This window comes from Myxocyprinus asiaticus, chromosome 8 (genome assembly GCF_019703515.2).
Source record: "Myxocyprinus asiaticus isolate MX2 ecotype Aquarium Trade chromosome 8, UBuf_Myxa_2, whole genome shotgun sequence".
NCBI classification, from domain to species: Eukaryota; Metazoa; Chordata; class Actinopteri; order Cypriniformes; family Catostomidae; genus Myxocyprinus; species Myxocyprinus asiaticus.
Genome location: NC_059351.1, coordinates 2,678,974 through 2,697,600, shown reverse-complemented (window position 1 = coordinate 2,697,600; position 18,627 = coordinate 2,678,974). Strand labels below are relative to the sequence as shown.

Here is an 18,627-nt window from a genome sequence, read left to right as displayed (position 1 = left end):
TTTTTTACATTTGTCAAAGAAAATAAATAAATAAATGCTAAAAAGTCACAATGCTAAACACGCACTCAGAAATGAAGTGGTGAGATGATAACACACTCACAATACAGAACACACACACACACACACACACACACACACACACACACACACATGCAAAAAAAATAAAAAAATACTATAGAAAATTTAAAATTGCAAAATGTTTACTCTGATTCTCTTTTATACTCCAATTGAATTTTCTGAATTTTGCAGTTAATTTCTGTGTCCTGATGTTAATTTTCTTTACATTATTATGTATTTACTTTGAGTTATAATTTTTTTTTTTGTTTGAAATACATTATTGGTAGAAAAATGCTTATACTGTGTCTTTGTAACACCATGGTCAGGTTTGATTGCAAGCATAATGACATTACCTGCCACTGAAACCGCCACTTCAAATCAAATTATAAATGCTATACTTTGACAGATAATAGTTTAATAATGTCTATATATGTTGCTTGGGTAGCTCAATGAGTATTGATGCTGACTACCACCCCTGGAGTCGTGAGTTCGAATCCAGGGCGTGCTGAGTGACTCCAGCCAGGTCTCCTAAGCAACCAAATTGGCCCGGTTGCTAGGGAGGGTAGAGTCACATGGGGTAACCTCCTCGTGGTCACAGTTAGTGGTTCTCGCTCTCAATGTGGTGCATGGTAATTTGGCCGTGGATTGCGGAGAGTAGCATGAGCCTCCGCGGTGTCATGTACAGCGATCCACGTGATAAGATGCGCGGATTGACGGTCTCAGAAGCGGAGGCAGCTGAGACTTGTCCTCTGCCACCCAGATTGAGGGGAGTAACCGTGCCACCACGAGGACCTACTAAGTCGTGGGAATTGGGCATTCCAAATTGGAAGAAAAGGGGATTAAATAATAATAATAATAATGTCTAAATATATATCCAAATGCATATCTTGTGATAAAATATTAAATTAGGTTACAAGCCATCAGACTACACAGTAGGTGGCTACAGACATCTATTGGCTGTTACTGGCATGACATGGTTTTCAAGTCATGTTATTTAGATTTTGTTTACAAGATGACAGCAATCTGCCTCCAATTTATGTCACATTCTTATATTTTCTTCATGTTTCAACTTATAGAAGTGTAGGTTCTGATTTGTTTTTTTTAAAGAGCTTATTTGTTTATGCAAATTAATAGTACAATTTAGAAATGTGCATGTAAATAAGATCAAAATTGCATAAAATCCCAAAAGAAATGCATAATTTTATTGTTCTTACTTCAGGGGAGAAAAAATAGTATCAATGTCATCATTAAAAAAAAAGGGTTACACATCGAACCCTTCCGGTCAAAAATGACCATGAATACCAAAGTGAGGTGCCATTTTTCAATACCATAGGTGTGTTAAGCTCTAAGGTGCACTTATGTTCCATATCCCCTCCCCACAAGCATGTTCTTCTCTTTTTCTTTTTCTACTTTTATTCTGTGTTTTCTTAGGGGTCACCTTTCAGTTTCTCAAGAAAATATAGTGGCCAGATCATTATTGATATATTGAATGTAATATATTTTGTGTATACTATATATGCAACCAAGTGCTCAATCATTTTCTCTCTGTAGAGATGGCGTGTCGGGGGGAACGGGTCCGAGATCACTATCAGACGCAGCAGGGCTACGCAGCGTGCCAAAGCACAGAGAAGGTCTCCCGTTTAGAGTGTCGGGGCAGCTGTGGGGACGGGACCTCCTGTTGCGCCCCCCTCCGCAGCAAACGCAGGAAATATACCTTCCAATGCACAGACGGATCCTCTTTTGTACAGGAGGTAGAAAAGGTCGTCAAGTGTGGCTGCACAAAATGTCAATCCTAAATAATGAAAAAGAAGAAATACTTACTCATGCCCCCCTCTACTCTCCTCTCTCCCTTCTTGATTGAAGTCCCCTGTCTTTTTTCGTCAGTGTTGGACTAATGTGTTTTTTTTTTTTTTCCTTCAAAGGAGATGGATTACTGTAAGATAAAGAACAAACCTATTTTTTATTATGAAGCGGAGAAAAAAAGACAAAAAATTGATTTTAGAGTTTTTTTTTTTTTTTTTATTTGCCATCATTTTAGGAACTGTGCCCTTTTTAATTATTTGTAAAAAACATTTTTTTTTTTTTTTTTTGCAAAATCACCTCAGTCAAGAATGAATAGGACGCACACTCTGTTGACACCTTTCGCTTTTTTGTGCCATACTTTTACGTGGTTTTCTGGACTTCCGCTAACTCATTTCACCTGGACTTTGTTAAGGTGAGATATAGTATCACCATGGTGACTGCAAAGGGATTTGCCTCCATTTTCTGACAGTGTACCTTTCCAAAGCACACGTAATCATAACTGCTTCCGTTCGTTCACAAACAATTTTGCACACCTTAACCACTAGGTGTACACAAATGATCAAACATGTGCACACACTTACACACACATGCACACTCTCATCTGATCACCTTGTAAACCATGTGTATTTATTGTATCAAAATACTGTCACATTACTTATATTCAGTATAGCCCTTCTTTTCACAGGAGTTACAGTTGGAATTTCTTAATATATATTAATTTATATTCGTCCTTTTACTGATTTAAATCACTCCTAGCTTACTGAGTAGGATACCTAACGTTGTGTCTCCTTCATTCGGTTGGTTTGACCAATGGGACTGTTGTATTTACCATAAAAAAGAAAACGTTAAAAAAAAAAAAAAAAAAAAAAATTAGTGGTGTTATAAATCTTCAAATGTGAAGTGAAAACCTTGTATATTTTTGTCGAATCTCCTAAAAATTTGTATGGTGGCACAGACGTGCTTTATATTAGAGTTTAAATGTATAGTTCAAATTTCCCCATGTATCTGGTACAGACCGAACACCATAGTTCAAAAAATAACAGTAGAGACCATAGCTGTCCATAAACATCTTTGTAAAATGTTCTCCTCGTAAATCCTTTTTAAATGATACAAATAGAAAGAAAAACAAACTGTGACTTTTTTCTAAATGATACTACTTTGTTTACCACTCTGTTTCCCCAATGTTAACATATTGCTGCTAAATTGGTATTGTAGACTTTGGATGATGATGCTGATGTTTATTGTAGAGGACGTTGCTCATTCATTGATGAGCACATTGTTTTATTGACCTATGAATAAAGATGTCCCCCTCCCTCGACCAGGTTGTTCGTCTGTATGCAGTGCTTATGCAGTCTCCAAACACAACTTATGATGAGATGCTCGGCAAAAATCACACACAGCAGATTACACGATCAGGCTGGCAAAACTTCAGCTATGCCATTTAACATTGTGGTTTAAAACATATGATAAAAATAATGATAGTTCTTCACAGTCAGGCTACTATGGGAACATAAAATGGTTAACCTTCACTAACAGAAGTGTGTGTGTGTGTGTGTGTAATTGAGAGATAATTTGAGAGTGAAGGTTGTTCACTATTAACAGCTGAAATTTGCCTGTTTGTGTGTTTGCTTTTACAGATCATATAATGTAGTGATTAAATACATATAAACCTATATATATATATATATACCTATAAAAATATATATAGGCTATAAAATGTTCATATGTAAAACACATTCTTCATTGTCACCGGCAGGTAGTGACATAGATCACTCATTACTTCATGTCTCATGCTGCGTTTGCTCATTTATTAAGACTAAATCAGCAGGTAGGTGCATATTGCGGCACCTTTTTGCAGCCCGTTCGGCCCTGTTTTGCAGGCAGCCCACAGGGAAAAGTCCCGATTCTCCCTATGGCCAGTCCGGCCCAATTCCCTTTCAGATACAATCCTCTTTGAGCAGGCCTAGTCTAATAAACATCCTGAAATTGCAAAGGTACCTGTAAATCTTATGAATATAAATTTACTAATGCTGACGTTGCTTATTAATCCTATTAGAATGACTCGTGCACACGTTTCAATGTCTTAGTTGCAGCCAGGGCCGTCGCAAGGTATTCAGGACCCCTTTCCTATTACAAAATACAGTTTAGTATTTGATGTGGGCCCCCCCTGGAACTGTGGGCCCCTAGAATCATTACCACCTGTCACCCCACTAGCTACGGCCCTGGTTGCAGCCAGTCAAATAGACGTACTGGACAAACAACCATAGTTTTCCAAAGAAGAGCTCTGCTGCCATCCGGTGGTCAAATGACACCATTGCACTCAGTCCTCCACATGTCACACAAACCAGGGAGATCTACTGGTTGTTACTTTTTACCTCAGCAGTATCAACCAACCAACCATATCTATGTACAGCAAAAAATACAAAGAGTAGTATGCTATTCTGTATTTATCTACTGTTAAGTCTTTCAAACATGAAACCATTCCTCCTCCAGAGTGTTTTTATCTAATGCTGTTTTCACATTTTCAGGCAGTCTACCCGTGCTGTATCTAAGACTATAAATATTTGCCAGTATTGCAGCGGGCATTTGTGTTGCAGTGATAGTGTGTATCACTGTATTATTTCAGTGAATTGTTACAATAAGTAGAAAAATAATTTTTTGATGACCAAAGCATCAACAGATCACAGTGTTAAGATTTCTCTGCTATTGGTCACTTAAGCCTGAATATGCACATGACTTGTGCGGAGTCTGATGAGTTGGCTGATTATCTCTACATAGTGCATCAAACTTTGATGTTGGCTTGACAAAGCCTTGTCTGAAAGTTTTAAACAGACTAAGCCACTTGAAAGGGTACTTTAACACAAAGTTATTCCTAAACAAAAAAATTAACTGAAGGAAAATTGTACTGTGGGGGGCCGTGCTGTGAAACTCATGAATATTAATTATGCTATGCACAGTAAAAGATTCTTTCTTAATGACAGATTCAAGCACCCAGATAAATATTTAGTAATCTTGGGATTTTTTTTTTAGTCAGTAGATGAACACATAAACCTAAAAATATTTTTAGCGAAATTTGCCGTCTTCTGCCTGTTTCTGTTCGAATGGCCTTTTATCAATAAAAATGGGGTGCGTGATGACGTCATGTTTTAAAAACAAAACCACTTTGTCGCATAAGTTTTGGTTTAAGCCGTTTCCATACAGAAATGTGTGTATATCGCTAACTGTGCACCTTTCACCTCCCAGATGTCCCTAATTCTGAGGTAAAAAGGTTTAGATTTCAAATATTTAACAGTTTTAAAATGTTCAAAAGATCGTTTCCTGAAAGTGAACTCGGCATTGGACAAATAGTTCTGATCTTGAAAAAGTCTTGAAAAAAGTCTTTTGAAAACTTTGAAAAGGAGGAGTCCTGAAATGAAATTCTAAAAATCTTAAATTCTCTTTTGATGAAGAAAGAAACTCCGATACATCTTGGATGGCCTGAGGGTGAGTAAATTATCAGCTAATTTTCATTTTTGGTGTACTATTCCTTAAACTACTATGTACTAACATTAAATACATACAAGACTATTTATTTACTGTGTAACTACATGTTGTTCTGCAAAAAATCCACATTTGCTTCTACCGAGGTTGGGTTAGAGGTAAAGTTAACAATGTAACTACAAATGTAATTAAATACAGGTACTTTAAATGTAATTACAATGAAATAACATGTATGTACATAAGTACATTGTAGCAAATGGTTAAGTACATCGTAGTTAAGGCCACCTAATATAAAGTGGGTCCAATGATTTTTATTTATAGCTGTCGGGTCGGATTTGGCACAAAATCACAGGCATAAGGTCCAGCTGTGACGCGACTCACGTGAGTGTCGGAGAAGAATGCAACAGCTGTTAAGCTGTGGCATGAAATCACTCTCCTAATGGATTTGCAAATGTTTGGTGAAGTGGTTTACCTGCTATAATGCTTGTAAATGTTTTCAGGTAGGGTTGTTGAAGCTTAAATTGGTTGTCATGCTTTACTAAATCAAACATAACTTTAGACAATGTAAAATTGCATCTAAAAGCCTACAGGTACAAGGTAGTTCCCAATGAATGTACGCTCATCTCAAGTTATCTATGATGTACCAATTTCATAGCACAGGAATGTATTTACATTTACATTTATACATTTGGCAGACGCTTTTATACGAAGCGACTTACAGTGTACTTATTACAAGGACAATACCCCCAGAGCAACCTGGAGTTAAGTGTCTTGCTCAAGGACACAATGGTGATGGCTATGGGGATTGAACCAGCAACCTTCTGATTACCAGTTATGTGCTTTAGCCCACTACACCACCACCACTCCATGTATTGGCTAGTCATTTGTTTAGTGTGTAACCATCTCTCTATTATAACTTTACTGCCAAAGAAACGATTGAATGTTCATAATTGTAATTGTTATATGGCATATTTCTGCATATTATTTTCATGGTCAAAAAAGTATATTTCATCCAAGTAATTACTGAACCCTTGTTTTGCATTTTTATAATAGTCTTTTTGTTTGCAGTCCATAGATCTACTATTGTAGTATTACAGTTCACTTGCAATCTCCACTGAGATTGTAGATTGTAATATAAAAATATGTTTCTTCAATTTAAGTCACATCAGCCATTTCACGAGTTTCACCACTTAAACTGATATGTGCAGTATAATAACATTAATGTGTAGTGGAAAAAACACTTGAATAATCATACAGTGCATCCGGAAAGTATTCACAGCGCTTCACTTTTTCCACATTTTGTTATGTTACAGCCTTATTCCAAAATGGATTCAATTCATTATTTTCCTCAAAATTCTACAAACAATACCCCATAATGACAACGTGAAAGAAGTTTGTTTGAAATCTTTGCAAATTTATTAAAAATAAAAAAACGAAATAAAATCACATGTACATAAGTATTCACAGTCTTTGCCATGACACTCAAAATTGAGCTCGGGTGCATCCTGTTTCCACTGATCATCCTTGAGATGTTTCTAGAACTTGATTGGAGTCCACCTGTGGTAAATTCAGTTGATTGGACATGATTTGGAAAGGCACACACCTGTCTATATAAGGTCTCACAGTTAACAGTGCATGTCAGAGCACAAACCAAGCCATGAGGTCCAAGGAATTGTCTGTAGACCTCCGAGACAGGATTGTATCGAGGCACAGATCTGGGGAAGGGTACAGAAAAATTTCTGCAGCATTGAAGGTCCCAATGAGCACAGTGGCCTCCATCATCCGTAAATGGAAGAAGTTTGGAACCACCAGGACTCTTCCTAGAGCTGGCCGCCTGGCCAAACTGAGCTATCGGGGGAGAAGGGCCTTCGTCAGGGAGGTGGCCAAGAACCCGATGGTCACTCTGACAGAGCTCCAGCGTTTCTCTGTGGAGAGAGGAGAACCTTCCAGAAGAACAACCATCTCTGCAGCACTCCACCAATCAGGCCTGTATGGTAGAGTGGCCAGACGGAAGCCACTCCTCAGTAAAAGGCACGTGATAGCCCACCTGGAGTTTGCCAAAAGGCACCTGAAGGACTCTCAGACCATGAGAAACAAAGATTGAACTCTTTGGCCTGAATGGCAAGCGTCATGTCTGGAGGAAACCAGGCACCGCTCATCACCTGGCCAATACCATCCCTACAGTGAAGCATGGTGGTGGCAGCATCATGCTGTGGGGATGTTTTTCAGCGGCAGGAACTGGGAGACTAGTCAGGATCGAGAGAAAGATGAATGCAGCAATGTACAGAGACATCCTTGATGAAAACCTGCTCCAGAGCGCTCTGGACCTCAGACTGGGGCGAAGGTTCATCTTCCAACAGGACAATGACCCTAAGCACACAGCCAAGATAACAAAGGAGTGGCTCCGGGACAACTCTGTGAACGTCCTTGCCAGAGCCCAGACTTGACCCCGATTGAACATCTCTGGAGAGATCTGAAAATGGCTGTGCACCGACGCTCCCCATCCAACCTGATGGAGCTTGAGAGGTCCTGCAAAGAAGAATGGGAGAAACTGCCTAAAAATAGGTGTGCCAAGCTTGTAGCATCATACTTAAAAAGACTTGAGGCTGTAATTGGTGCCAAAGGTGCTTCAACAAAGTATTGAGCAAAGGCTGTGAATACTTATGTACATGTGATTTTTTTCGTTTTTTATTTTTAATAAATTTGCAAAGATTTCAAACAAACTTCTTTCATATTGTCATTATGGGGTATTGTTTGTAGAATTTTGAGGAAAATAATGAATTTAATCCATTTTGGAATAAGGCTGTAACATAACAAAATGTGGAAAAAGTGAAGCGCTGTGAATACTTTCCGGATGCACTGTATTAAAATATGTAATGAAGAGTGTTGTTCATCTTCCTAAAAATGTTTAAATGAATAACATAATATCAACAAACATAATGTCATGACTTCTGCTCTGCAGGTAAATATCTCCAAGTCCTCATTCCATGAGATTCATCCGCACAGAAGAGCAATGCCCAATCACAAATGACGTAAAATGTTTCTCCGCAAGTTGCTTGCTATTTTAGGTTTTAACCACGGTTGCTGCTAGAGCATTAAGTGAAAAGTCAGCTACAAGCAGCAAATTACTTGGGTCATCATGGTCTGCCCTTCCGTGGGCATGACGAGTGGAAACAGTCATACAGCTGGGGAAATGTTACGTTATTTTGGGGGAAATGGACAGTGCAATAAGTGTTAGGATGGAATGAACATATGGACAGTATACATTACACATTATACAATTATATTGTGAACCTTCACATTGTCGAAAAGGTATTAGCCATTACATTTGGACTCTCTGAACAGCTGCAGGAGTCTTGCCTTGTTGTCTTCAAAGCAAAAGCTCTGATCAGAAGCACCCAACAGCACCTTGAGACCAGATCTGACACTGAATTGGAGACAGGTGTTTCACCTGTGTTTACAGCCACAGAATCCAAGTCCCAATCAGCAAGACTACAGATACAATTATCAGCACTCTTGAACGGGTATCTAATTGATTCAACTACTGGATCTAGAGAGAGCATGGGGGTAGACAACACGAAAAGGGTGTACTTCTCTGTCATTGATTGTTTTATTGCCAAATTCTGTCGCAGGTTCAGTGACGACGACGATTTTCTATAAATCAGAAAAAGCTCACCCTTGTTCTTGGATTCAGCAAAAATTGGTGCATTTGCAAAATACTATGCTGCACATATTGATGAAGTCATCCTTGAATCCCAGGTCAGCTCTGTGAGGACTTTTTTTAAACAACTGATGGCAAACCAACAAATAACAACAACATTTCTCAGAGTCTCATTCGACTGCAGTCTATGCCAGTAGCCTACATCGAGTTGATAAAACTACTCTAAATTTTGGTGACCTTACCGATCACAACGGCTACCAACAAAGCTTTTTTTTCTCTCTCCTTAAACTGGGAGAAGCCACTCATGGAAAGAAACTACCGCCTGATGTTGGATGGGCTGGATCTAGTGCCATGCCATTGTCTGCACCCTTCTCAGTCACAGAGTTCAAGAGACAACAGCACCTTTCAATGAAATTTCAAATGTAAGGGTGTCCAGCAGAGTGGCAGAGATGATCAGGCTGAGATTCTAATAGAAGACATCCAATGCATCCTTTCAGGACATCCTGCTTTGGAGCCATGCCAGGTTGTTGGCAGGGCAGAGGCTAACCCAGTTGTTAACCTTTGGAACAATCGCAATGAAACCACCAGGGCCCTCTTAATTGTCTCTGACATTTCAGAGCCTTGGTTGCAGCTTTAACGGTGGAGAAAGCTACAAACCCAAAGCCCTTGCTGCGACCATTCTACATAATCACAGTGACACTCAATTGTTCCAAGTGGAGATAGGAGTGTGCAGAGCTGTCCGCTGCCCAAGCTGTAGGGCAGATTGGAGATGTTGAGGCATACACCCTGGTGCTGGCTCTTGATGCCTTTTCTCGCTGAATTCTTCTTTCAGCCAGACGCACCTCATTAAATTTGTAGTACAAATACAGAATTTTGATGGCTCTCTCGGCAGCCTCAAAGCTTGCATAGTAACAAAGCCATAGCTCTTCAATCCATTTTAGTCGCACACCACTTTGAAAGACAGGATTGCTTCAAGTCATGATCGTGCCTAAAGTTTTGGTCTGTTCTGTTCAGAATGAGTCCTCTTCATCAAAAATAGCGCCTGACACACTGCTGTGTCTGATCTGCAAGGATCTTCTGACTGATGCTGTGGTTATCCCATTGCAGAAACTGCTACCTTGAGTTTCTTTCTAAATAATGTTTGCTTGCACAATCTATTGTTCACAGGTATCTGAACAAGTCGCTGGAGTCTGTACATTTCAGCCCACCTGCAAAAAGTCAAATATGTCTGCTAATTCTTTGAGTGCCAACAACTTATTTGTGGCAAGTATGATCACAATTTTACACTTCAAACCTTTTCCTCTATGCAGGCATTTCTGTTTTAGCACGAAAACTCCAACTTCATCTTAGGTGGAGAGATGGGACAAATACCAGCAGGTCCAGAAATTTCCCTCCTTACATTGCTGAGACTTATGATGCCCAAACGTCATACCCTTCTACGAATGTGTGTGTGTGCGCGCTGCAGAGAGTTTGAAGTGAATAGTGAATTTCAACAACGGCATCTGTGACTGAAAACTACTGCGTTTGAATGATGCTGCATCCATGCCTGTGAAAGTCAGTGAAAGTCCAATATGATATACGTACCTAATAAGTTACCTAATTAATTTCTTTAGGGGTAAGCACACCATTAATATAGGTTATTAATTTCCCCAATTTGGAATGCCCAATTCCCAATGCTCTCTAAGTCCTCGTGGTGGCGTAATGACTCGCCTCAATCCGGGTGGCGGAGGACGAATCTCAGTTGCCTCTGCGTCTGAAACAGTCAATTCTGCGCATCTTATCACGTGGCTTGTTGAGCACGTTACCATGGAGACATAGCGTGTGTGGAGGCTTCACGCTATTCTCTGCGGCATCCACGCACAACTCACCACGCGCCCCACCGAGAGCGAGAACCACATTATAGCGACCACGAGGAGGTTACTCCATGTGACTCTACCCTCCCTAGCAACCGGGCCAATTTGGTTGCTTAGGGGACCTGGCTGGAGTCACTCAGCACGCCCTGGATTCGAACTCACGACTCCAGGTGTGGTAGTAATTTAGGCTATTGTTAAAAGTAATGCAGCCTTTCTAAAACTTTGACAATAGTTAGCACAATAATTTAATGTTGGTTACTGTAACAAAGGCTACTGAAAAATCAGGACAAACGTTGATGTTGGCTTGTCAAAGCCTTGTTTGAAAAGCTTGAATTTCGAAGGTTTTATTGGCCTAACAGTTGGAAGGATGGACAAATTAATAAAATACTCTTAACACATCCAAAATAAATAAATAAATAAATAATAATATAAATTGTTTGCAACTAATTTCTTGGTACAAAATGCCATTTTATTGAGTTCATCACACATGTCATAAGATGCTCATTTCAAACTGTTGCCATAGAGCTCATTAATTACATGATATAACAATAATGATAGCATTAACTATGAAAGAAAGAAAGAAAGAAAGAGACTGCATTAGTCATTGTCAAGAGTCACACCGAGGTTGACTCAACCCAAGGAAGAAATGTTTTTTTGTCATTTCACAGACACCTGCTTGCCCTGAGTGTAATCTCTGGGATTATACTTTGAGCTGGTTGTGCTGAAGATCTAATACAGTGGTATTCTTTAAAGGCGAGTTTCAGCTTTGATCTCAGCCTAACAGATCTCCATTATAACGTACATCAGGCTTGGCCCTCGTTCATCTCTACATTTAGGGTAAAAGCACATTTGGTGAAAATTCAAAACGCTGTTTGATGACACTTCCAAATGGATGTTGAATTAATATTTTCTCCTGTCTCTTTTCACTAGCATTTCCTCCATGTGATGCCTGAATGCTTGATAGATATGGTGCTCACAAAAAAACAAACAGAAAAGATAAAAAAGACACCCCGAATAACTTTTTTCCAACCAAGAGGTTAATTACCATCAACTCTAAATGACTCTCATTCAAATGTAGATTCACATTTAACAAACACCGAAAAAACTTCATTAGAAAAAGGTGAAGACATATTTCTATTAATAAAGTGAGTATCTGAAGCAGATGCCTTGGTATGTCTTCAAAAAGCTAATTCTATGAATATAATTGAATGAAGAGGACACTCAGGACAGTTCTACTTACAGTAGCAGAGTGGCTTATTTCTCCAAAAATAGAGGCAGCTTTCTGTTAGCTTAGAGAACTGTTTCAAGGAGCCATTAAAACTACAAAACATCATGTTTAGAGGCATCCTGTCAAAACAATCACAGCAACTGAAAACAATAAAATAAAATCAATCACCCACCCAAAAAGTACACAAGAAATCTATTCAATTCAAGGGACACTAGATGTAAATCATTTAGCTATTGACCACTCAGAACCATCTTTTTCACTGGAGTCGAGATGAAAATAGACTTTTCCAGCTAAAAATAGATTTTTTTTCTTTCTGTCAAATATTAGTTACATTACCTCTCCCCCAAGGATTTATTTAATATGAAATTCCAAAGATCTACAAAATATATCAATGAACCATCTTTAAAAAATAGTTTGCTTCTTTAAATATGTAGAATACATTCATGACTATTGGTATTAGTGCCTTTTTGAAATGTGGCAGAGTGGGTCTGCCTGTGCCATTGCCACGGCTGCTGTGTTCCCTCTGTTGTCATTGGGTCAGTATCTAGTTTGATATTCATGGTGCCATCTGTTGAAGTCATTGTAGAAGAGAACAATGCTACCGGACGCCATACCAGTGACGATGCATCTACACAGGGGAGATGATGACAAAAAGGATATTAGATCACATTTACGCATGTTGTTTGGATTGTGCTTGTAAAATCAGATTGCACATGTTTTGTCCTGTTCAAACTACAAAAACCTAAATGGGATAAGCGATTTCTGTATACATTCCAGAGATGGGAGTGTCGACTGCATTTACACACTGCTGACACGTGCAACTGAACCATCCGAAAATGTATTTAGCTTTGCTGATTAATTATGCAGTGAGTATTAAACATGATTATATCCTGTATCTGGACAACTTAATCAGCTGGCAACTAAAAAATAATCCAAGTCGGAATTCCTAGCGAATTAGGAGAGACGGTTTTTGTTGCTGTAGGATTTTATTAAGTGCATTCAGGTGACAACTCGCTCCACGCCGCTCACATGCTCTAGTATACTACCTTTGGTCATGTGACATGGCCATGGAGCGGATTCCAGCATCACATCCTGGGTAAGTGAATAGCTGTTTGAGATCATGAATCTGCCACACGGAAAGAACTCCTCCATCTCCTCCAGAGAGCAGATACTGTCCATCTTTACTCAGCAACATCGCCTAGAACAAGACACACAGTGGACAGTCGATACTTCTCAATAAGTAGAGGACAGTGTATATGTTAAATAGGATACATAGTCAGCACACACTTCATACACTCAGTCAGTATTTTTTAAATTTTCCAAGTCAAAGCCTGTGTGTAGAGACAGTTTGGGTTAATGTAACACCTTTTCATAAGTTTTTAAAATCCTTCAGTACTATGAACTTTGGATCCTGTTGCATGTGCGCTGGGAAATAGAAGCCATGTAAATACATTTTGAAGATATTTTAGGCTTGGCTGTAAACACTAAAGGCCCTATTTTAAGAGTGCTAGCATTAAGCGCAGCGCTATTCCATAAGTCATACACGCAAAGTCAGTGGGCATGGCCATATCATTTTGGTATTTTCGTGCAAGGACGCTCTAAGTCTGGGCGCAAGTAGGTTTGGCAAAACCGCACGGGCAAATGGGCTGGATTAAGTGCAATTTAATTCTGATTTTTTTCTCCGGTTATTGCACCGTCTACATCCTATAGTTCATTCCCTCAAGCACCAGCGATATAAACAAAGACAGCACATTCATAAGAAGTCAGTAGTGTAAATGGACCGTACACAGTGAATTACAAGAATTTAAAATTACGTTCTTTTGTGCATTAACTGCGTTTTGAAGATTGTCGAGCATATTTCTATGACAGTAACATGCTCCTTTTATACGCATGGAAAATGTGATTCTCTTCTGAATTTGGATGTACGCTCTGTTAAATTACAGAGAACGTTAGTATTATTAATTATTTTCATCTACTGACACACAAATCGTGGCTGGTATTAACGGTGATTGTATCGGCACGCACTTCACTTCTACCGGTCGATTTTGATTAATTAAATTAACGTACTGAAACACAATAAAAATAAACCAAAAATATTATAGCCTACCAATTTCAAACTTTTTACTCTCTCCAACTTTTTCCACCAGCCCATTTTACAGTGACTTAAAAATCACTCTACGACAACAGGTGGAAAAATACCTTTAGACTTAAACATAATAATAATAATTGAAAAATAAACCATGACCTATAGATAGTGTAACACAAATCTCATACCTTTTCCTTCTTTATTTATATATTTTTTTATGTATATAAAGGCGTGCATGCTCCCGACCGATTTTTTCCAGATCTCATGGAAATCATTGGAGCTCGTGTGGTCGCGGCTCGCATCGTGTGAGAGGAATTATGAGCAGAGTCGAGCAGCTTATGAGCAGCTCACGACCTCCCGATAATTTTTAAAACTGTCTAAAAAATTCAGGCGCTTTCGGCTTGAATTCGTGAGGTGTGTGCGATTGAACAAGCCAATTTGGTGATCTACCTGAAGTTCACCAATCAGAAGGCGTTACAACTCACACAATCAATGAAAACTGAGTGTTCATGAAGCTTTTACCCATTTGGAGAAAATGATTGTGTTAAAGCTGTGTTTTTCCTATAATATTCATGATTACTGGGAAAGATTCTACAGAAATGCCATGCTGTTCTCTGCTTTTCAAAGAAATCATTTGCTATACGGGTTGCACTAGAAAACAATCTATCACTCTGATGTACACCGTTGTAAAATTCCCATCATGGTCTATTTTTAGATAGTTAAGAAATGGTTTTCAAACATCTTAGCGCAACGACCTATTTCTCAGTAAAATAGCAAACTGCACATTGGGCCACTTCATTAACATACAATAGACTCACAGTTTGCACGCATACACCCACAATAGCGCAAACACTCCCACCCATGCCCACTTGCACTTTGTGAAATTTGCGATTAGAATTAGCGATCATGAAAATTGGATAAGACGTTGTGCACGGTCATTGCGCGTAGCGCTGTGCTTTGCGCGCTCACGAAAATAGAACCCCAAAACTCTCAAATCTCCCATTTATGTCTAAAATACTACAAAAGGTAATGCGCTCCCAACTATGTACATTTTTACAGAGAAATGATATTTGTGAAGAATTACATTCAGGATTTAGGCCCCACCATAATATAGAGATGCCACTTATCAGCTACAAATGACTTGCTATTATCATCTGACCTCGGATTCATCTCTTTTAGAGTTATTAGATCTAGTGTTATAGTTCACGACATTCTCTTTGATAGGCTTGAGAATTATGTTGGACAGGCATTAGCATTGTTTAGCTCCTATTTATTCAACCACTACCTCTTTTTTTGTGTAGATGAGGAATTGTAAGATTAGGCAAAATTTAAGTAAGGCGTGCCACAGGGCTCAGTATTAGGTCCTCTGCTTTTCTCTTTGTATATGCTTCCCTTGGGAGACATTATCAGGAACCATGGAATTGGTTTTCACTGTTATGCCGATGATACTCAGCTCTACTTTATACTTCCTTGAGAAGTAATGAAATCTCCCAATTCTCTAAGTTAGAAGAGTGTATTAACGATATCAAAGGCTGGGTGGCTAAAAATGTCCTTGTACTCAATTCTGACGAAACAGAGGTATTAATTATTAAACCAAAAACCTAGAACATGAGATATGAAAATAATTTGGCTCTCATCTTCTATAGTTAAGAACTTGGGTGTCATGTTTGATGAAAATCACATTTCCAGTGTTTGTAGAATAGCATTCTTCTTCCTCAAAAATTTCGCTAAGTTACGACACATGCTGTTTTTCTGTTTCTGATGCCAAAAAGCTAATTCATGCTTTCATGACCTCAAGACTAGATTATTGTATGTCCAGCAGGCTCAATAAATAAGATTCAGTTGGTTTAAAATGCAGGAGCACGAGTGCTTACTAGATCCAATAAATACGATCATAGCCCAATTTTATCATCACTATACTGGATGCCTGTTAAGTTTCGTATCAAATAAAAAATTCTGCTAATTACTTGTAAAGCTTTAAATGGTCTAGCCCCTTAGTACTTAAGCAACCTACTACTGCACTATAATCCACCACATTCACAAAATGTTGGCCTGTTCATAGTACCTAGAATATAAAAATCCATAAGAGGAGGCAGATAATTTTCCTATTTGGCTCCTAAACTCTGGAATAGTCTTCCTAGCATTGTTTGGGACACACTCTCTCAGTTTAAGTCTAGACTAAAGGCTCATAGCCAAGCATACACCAAATTCATTCCTCAACTTGTAGTTATTCTTCATTAGTCAGGTCTGTTGGAACCAGAAACACTTCTCATATCCCACAACTCTGCTTCAAAATTAAATGAATGGCATCTACGCTAATATTATTCCATTTGTTTCTCTATCTTATACTTGGGCAAAGCCTGCCAGACCCAGCTTCGGTTCAGCCCCATGTCCCACTCCCACAGCTATGTGTTGCTGGTGTTGTAGTTACTTTAGTATACTACGATAGACTTCACAGAGGATAAACTGCTGCCAACCACCCAGACAGCAAGGCACACCTCACCGACCATTGACAGCATCATCTCAATCTTACGATGGACTCCACAGAGAATAAAATGGCATCAACTGCAATCCAATTGAACAGCAGGTAACACTGTCTGCTTCCATCAGTTCTCTTACGTGCACTTCCACAGTTAATTCTGGATGGACTATTTAATACACTTAATCATTAATCTTACAGTTCCGTTAATATCCTTTAATATTAATCATCGCCTACCAAAAAATCTACTTGGCTTATTCAATTAATATATAACATGATTTGCACATAGCTAACTGATATAAAAAACTGACGGCACGATTTTCAAAGAAACTGCTCAATTGGGACATTAAACGACATCACATATTAGACATTACAGCATGATTTTCTGTAAAGCTGCTATGAAACGATGTGTATTGTGAAAAGCACTATTCAAATAAAATTGACTTGACAAAAAGTCTAACAGCTGTAATTGCTTGACCTCAAAATCATGCTGTATGTTAAAACGCGACTAACTGTATCTCAGAAGGACCCATGACCTATTTGTGGCCTTTCATGTTGCCTGATGATATATACCACTGATAAGCATCTGATGGGCTGTTTAAGTGTGTTTTTTGGCTCAATGAATAAGCTCTTTGTAGAGGGTGATGAACATCTGGAGCATCCGGCTAGCCTGCGATTAGAGGGGTTTACTGACACCCCTGTGGACCTTAGAGTGAGTGTGCCCTGCCAGAGACTGTCTTGTCCAATCAAACCCCCACAACCCCTTCTCTATCCCAGCATGCACAGGGGCCAGCCTGGCGAACAGTCCGTTTCTTAACCGCTGTAGCGGTGGTATCCTGCGGCGAAGGGCAGACAGAGTAAGAGATTTATTCTGTTCATCTGGTTTTCCTGTGCACATATGGGCTGTGTAACACTTTAGAGGTCCCATGAGAAACACAGATAATATAGAACAGCAAACACACTGGACTTTTTCATTCACGACACACACACCGCAATTGGGACGGTTCCATCACTCTTGTGGGACAGGATGCTGTAACGGGACAGTGCGTTCACAAAGTGGCTATTAAGTGCCATTATTTAGACTAAATACTGTATATAAAACCATGACTAACTGCATCAACTGTTTATTTACCTTAGATGGAATGATTAATTATTTACAATTATATTCAGTCTAAACAATGCATGAACTGGTCCCAAAACAGGCCAGAGAATTTGGCTTCATATATCAACAGTTTATCTGTTATATTTGTATACATTCTGAAAGGAGTATGCAAACTTCTGCACTTAACTGTATAGGCTATGTAGTTTGTGAAAATTTATATTTGATTTTAGATTGAGCTTTTTATGATTAAACCGCATTTTTAGTTTTTTATTTTATGTATACATTCCGTGTAGTCCATTCTATCCATATGATGTCATACTGCATGTGTAATTATGAAATGACTTGTCATGTCATGTCAGGTCCACATTTTAACACAAAATTCACAACATTAGAACCTAATTCAAAACACAATTCCCACATCTATACATTTAAGTGCTTGTGCTGCATAAAAAGTGCAGTGCAGCTGTCTGAATATGACATTGTCTGATTTATCTCCATGCTCGTGGGGAAATGAACCTTCAGAGTGACAGTAAAACATCCCGCTTACACCTCGCTTTCATGTGTTGCACGAAGAAATGGATCGGCTTCTTTCAGCTCGTTGCTGAAAATGCATTTTATTTGTACATTTCTTCTTGCACTGACTGACAGGACAACAAAGAGCGTAAGCGGCAAGCACATGACGTCATTGTCATGGTAACCAGATACATTTCAGTGGATTTGCTGAAAGACTAGAATGAAAGTATCGTCAAATTAACGTGTGACGCACATGCCTCAGTTCTCGCGTGTTTTAAAATGATTCAAATGTGATTACATCACACGTGCTTACCGCTGCTGACAGGAAGCATGATTAAGAGTTTAAAAAAGTACATAAATATTTA

The 18,627-nt window shown here is 38.9% G+C and overlaps 2 protein-coding genes across 4 annotated transcripts in view; one reads left to right on the top strand and one right to left on the bottom strand.

Moving 5' to 3' along the window:
* The window catches only part of slit2 (slit homolog 2 (Drosophila)), a 119,043-nt gene extending 115,865 nt beyond the window's left edge, over positions 1–3,178 (top strand). For both annotated transcript variants that reach the window (XM_051704981.1, XM_051704980.1), the window contains one exon: positions 1,609–3,178. In XM_051704981.1, the coding sequence (XP_051560941.1) occupies positions 1,609–1,853 (245 nt within the window). In that variant the 3' untranslated portion in view covers positions 1,854–3,178. The remainder of the gene's footprint in view (positions 1–1,608) is intronic.
* An 8,099-nt stretch (positions 3,179–11,277) lies between these two features.
* Positions 11,278–18,627, bottom strand: part of lrba (LPS responsive beige-like anchor protein) — a 329,573-nt gene continuing 322,223 nt past the window's right edge. For both annotated transcript variants that reach the window (XM_051704960.1, XM_051704961.1), the window contains exons 55-56: positions 13,129–13,280; positions 11,278–12,710 (exon numbers count right to left, since the gene is read on the bottom strand). In XM_051704960.1, the coding sequence (XP_051560920.1) occupies positions 12,620–12,710; positions 13,129–13,280 (243 nt within the window). In that variant the 3' untranslated portion in view covers positions 11,278–12,619. The remainder of the gene's footprint in view (positions 12,711–13,128; positions 13,281–18,627) is intronic.